At 33.0% G+C, this 4,748-nt stretch overlaps 1 protein-coding gene across 3 annotated transcripts in view; it reads right to left on the bottom strand.

Annotated features, from left to right (window-relative positions):
* The window catches only part of LOC107757619 (transmembrane protein 131-like), a 60,740-nt gene that overhangs the window by 19,750 nt on the left and 36,242 nt on the right, over positions 1-4,748 (bottom strand). For all 3 annotated transcript variants that reach the window (XM_016575151.1, XM_016575152.1, XM_016575153.1), the window contains 7 exons: positions 4,146-4,316; positions 2,984-3,053; positions 1,805-1,925; positions 1,581-1,650; positions 1,274-1,383; positions 673-742; positions 463-578 (listed from right to left, as the gene is read on the bottom strand). In XM_016575151.1, the coding sequence (XP_016430637.1) occupies positions 463-578; positions 673-742; positions 1,274-1,383; positions 1,581-1,650; positions 1,805-1,925; positions 2,984-3,053; positions 4,146-4,316 (728 nt within the window). The remainder of the gene's footprint in view (positions 1-462; positions 579-672; positions 743-1,273; positions 1,384-1,580; positions 1,651-1,804; positions 1,926-2,983; positions 3,054-4,145; positions 4,317-4,748) is intronic.

The raw sequence follows: 4,748 nt of genomic DNA, 5'->3' as shown, positions 1-4,748 counted from the left end.
AATAAATTACAGTTTAACAGATATTCACATAGAAAGCAGTTATTTTAAATAGTAAAAATATTTCACAATATTACTGCTTTTGCTGTATTTCTGATCAAATAAATGCAGGCTTGGTGAGCAGAAGAGACTTCTTTAAAAACATTAAAAATCTTACTGTTCAAAAACTTTTGACTGGTAGAGTATATTTAAGGGCATGCAATTAGTCTACTTCTAAATGGCTTAAATGAACGACTACTAATCTCGACTAGAAAAATTTTAAAGTTTGCAGACCAAACTGTATACCATTTTCCAAAATTTCTCCTAGGAAATACATTTTAAGGGTTTTTTTATGACCATGCATTGGCAGTTCTGTCCATAGCAACATACCGACAAAAAGCAAAACTTTTTTCCTTAATCCATTCAACACATTTATAATGAAATAGCTCAGTGCTACATAAATGCCTCATCTGTGCAGAGCAGTACCTGATGAGGAGCAGTGAGGTGATGTGCTTGTGTTCTGTGGGTTGGTACGCCACCGAAACCGTCCTCGACTCCCACGGCCGGAGGACAAATCTCAACACACGGCCTCTCTCACTGTCCTGTTAGCAAAAACACGAGTACACAATAACCAGAGTTATAAACAATGCACACTTAATAGTGCTTAATACAGCTGTTCAAAGATCATGAGCTCACCTTATGATTAGCAGCCAACAGAAGAAACTCTGCTGTAGTGATATTCACAGACAGCGGGCTAATATTAAACCTAGAACAGATACATTTATGTCGTGAAGTTATTTTTCATGAACACTGTTGTTATTGTTAACTAAAATTTATTATTTACTATTCAAAAAATTTACTATTTTTTGTTAACTGAAAAAAGCTGAAATAAAATAAAAATATCTGATGAAAAAATTAGAAATATCTTGGGAACTAAATGAAACAAAAAACACTAGTTGAAGTACTAAAATTACTGAAACCAAAATAAAATCTAAACAGAAAAAAAAAAACTAATAAAAAATGACAAAAGCACATAAAAACTGAAAATACTCAAATTAAAGCTAATTAAAATGTTAATAAATACTATAATAATAAAAACCACTAAAATAACACATCTTATGACTCTTTAACCTTATGTGAAAATACATGTCCTATTTACATGTCAACATTTTAGCATGTAAAAGCTTGTATTTACTGTATTTCATATTGCACTAGATATTCAATTTTTCATAAAGGCATTGTAATTAAGGTTTTTGGCAGAATTTAGGCCATATGAGTGTGTGTTTACAGTATGCACCATTTAGTCAGCATGTCAAGGGCTTCGAGGGGAACCGGGTATGAGGAGAGGGTTCGGATTTCCACAGAAACCACCGAACCCGTCGGGTTTTTCAGAGTGAAATTCTTTACCTGGAATTAAATTACAACAATTAGCTGTATAATGCCTACTTAATGATTTGATTAATAGACACACAGTTCACACAATGAGGAAAATTCTGTGTCATGCACTAAAACTTCTTACTAAAGATACTCCTTTTACAGAGTTTTACCGAACAAACATTTGGGTGAAGTTCAATTCAAAAGATCTTTATGAGTGATTTGCATACCTTACTGTCATTGACAGGTGTGGCCCCGAAGTCCAGGGGTGAAGAGTGGTTTGCAGGAAGTCTGGGCCACCTGAAACACACACACACACACACAGAAACAGATGCATGCATGCTCAATAAAACAGTATGCATATTTGCAGTGCATGCATATATGTTTAAACAGCATACAAAATGAGTAGCCTATTTGTCTTCACAGGTCTGTCTACATCTTTCAGCATGTTTACCTGCATGAAAGCCCTTTGCTACAAAGCCAACGGCTACAGAGCGCAGAGGCCAGACTGCTGTCTACTTTCCAGAGAGATGAGGAGGATTCTGGGAGAAGGGATTGCTGCCACTCAACGCGTCCTGCACAGGAAAAAACATTCAATAGTTTTTACTTACAGCATACTCATAAAAGATGCAAAAACTAGTATACCACAATCTATTCAATCCATTTATAGGACAAGTTTACGACAAGTGACTACACTAGAGGGCCTCAAGATGACCTAAAAATTATTTAAAATAAGACCAAATGTGATAATAATGATTACAATATTTCTTTATAATTAAAAAATGACTTCCTCGCAGGGTTATTATAGAAAACTAAAACCAAATAAATGAAATAAATGTTAACTGAAACAAAATAAAATATAAAAACCATAAACATATTTCAGCTAGTTGCCAAAGCAACATTTCTCATTTTTATGCAGTGTAATTATATGTATTAAAATATAAAATCTAATACAGAAATAAAAATGAAAAAAAAAAATAATATATATATATATATACTTTTTAAAAAATATTATTAAAAACTATAATAGGATCTCATTGATACTAAAATAACACTACTTCCCTGTTTTAAAATTATGATTTCTAGACCTGATTAGGCATTTAAAAAAAAATTAAAATGACGTAAAAATACAAAAAATGTATGAAATTTAAAAAGAAAAAGAAAAAAAAAAATATATATATACACATACTTTTTAAACATATTATTAAAAACTATAACAGAATCTCAATGATACTAGAATAACACTGCTTCCCCGTTTTAAAATTATGATTTCTAGACCTGTAAAAATCACATAAATTAATACAAACTTGAAACGCCATGGGCATTTTTAAAATTAAAACACATTTTACTATTTATGCCAAGCTCTAAAATAATTTATCAGGTAGAAGTTGTGAATAAAAAATATTTGTAAAAATCCTTATCCAGTAAATCACGATGGACTGGAAGATATAATAATTTTGATTCATCATTTTAGTTGCTTTATTCTTTTACAGAAACTAGATTAAAATAAGCTTTCAAAACAAAACCAGGGCTAAGGGAGCCTTCGAATATTGTTTAGACAATGGAGGACAAAAAGGCTGAGATCCACTGGTGTAGAAAATCTCTTCAGTGAGTCCAGGTGTGTTTGTCTCACCTGCTCTGGACAAACGGAGAGGACAGAGCCGTTCACACTCCTCAGCAGACTCAAACATAACATCTCCCTGCTGCGGATCAGTTCAGACAAAAACATGCAAAGTCTGGTTAATAATATGACCTAAAGTAAGATAATGCAGCATAAACAAATAAACTACTGCTTATACATTCTCTTTCAAATGCATTCTCTCTCTGCAGCAGTGAAAGAATCTAATCCATCTTTAGGTTTCTGTCAATACAGCACAGTGGGCATAAACCAGGGGTGTGTGATATTTATCATCTACAATAATATGTTAATTGTTGTTTTAATGATGTGCGAGCTGACATCATAGAGTATGTCACTCAAAAAACAAACAGAAACACGTCTTGAGAGTCCAAAAGCATTGACTGCGTGATGAAGCAGTCAGAATGACCTGTAATTCAAGTTATGAAAGCAACAAAATATCCTTGTATGGGTATGTTTTTATATTCATAAGATATGATATAATTGAGTAATACACACTAGCAAGAGTGCCGTTTTCCTGAATATCAGCATATGAGCACGATCGCAAACAAAGCCGGAGCAGAACATTTGTGCGTCGCAGAGCAACACTGCAGTGTTTAGTTTCTTAATGAATCTGTTTTTGAATGAATCAGGCGTTTTGAACAAATTGTTTGAATAAATGATTCAATGATCCATTCATAAAGACAGTCACTTGCTTTGTTTCTAAATGAATCAGGCGTTTTGAATGAATTGTTTGAATAAATGATTCAATGATCCATTCATAAAGACAGTCACTTGCTTAGTTTCTAAATGAATCAGACGTTTTGAACAAATTGTTTGAATAAACGATTCAATGATCCATTCATAAAGACAGTCACTTGCTTTGTTTCTAAATGAATCAGGCGTTTTGAATGAATCGTTTGAATGAATGATTCAGTGAATCGCTCATTAAGGGACTTGCTGCCACCTACTGGCGGTTTTAGTGTCATATTTATCCATCACAGGCCTAAACCAGCCAAAGAACCAGCACAAAAACACACTCGTAATTATCATTATCTAAAAAAATCCAGATAAATATCAAGATATTATTTTTCGTCAATATCGCACACCCCTAGCGTGAACCGTATCTGTATTTTGAAGCAAGTTCAGTCATGTTCATGCTGATGTATTCAAGCTTTACCTTTGAGGCAGAAGAGTATGTTTGGAGGTGAAGCTCCACTGGAGTCCCCACACTGGTTCTCAGAGTCACTGTGGTTCTGAGGATTGTGGGTAAAGATCTGCTGAGTAGCTGAAGAGACAGAAGCTTCCAGCTCCCAGGCCTCACTTCCAGGGACTTTGTCAAATTTACAATCTATAAAATGGGAAAATTTACATCTCAGGAAAGCTGTAAAAACAGTTACACGACCAGTCAAAAGTTCTTGAACAGTAAGATTTTTAATGTTTTTAAAGAAGTCTCTTCTGCTCACCAAGCCCGTATTATTTTGATCAGAAATACAGCAAAAGCAGTAATATTGTGAAATATTTTTACTATTTAAAATAACTGCTTTTTATTTGAATATATTTTAAAATGTAATTATTTCAAAGCTGAATTTTCAGCATCATTACTCCAGTCTTCAGTGTCACATGATCTTCAGAAATCATTCTAATATGCTGATTTGCTGCTCAAGAAACATTTCTGATTATTATTATTATTATTATTAATATTTAAAACTGATGAGTGCGTTTTTTCAGGATTCTTTGATGAATAGAAATTTTAAAAGAACAGCATTTATTTTAAATAGAA

This window comes from Sinocyclocheilus rhinocerous, unplaced genomic scaffold (assembly GCF_001515625.1).
Source record: "Sinocyclocheilus rhinocerous isolate Xijiao unplaced genomic scaffold, SAMN03320098_v1.1 scaffold323, whole genome shotgun sequence".
In the NCBI taxonomy this organism is placed as follows: Eukaryota; Metazoa; Chordata; class Actinopteri; order Cypriniformes; family Cyprinidae; genus Sinocyclocheilus; species Sinocyclocheilus rhinocerous.
This window is presented reverse-complemented; position numbering and strand designations above follow the sequence as displayed.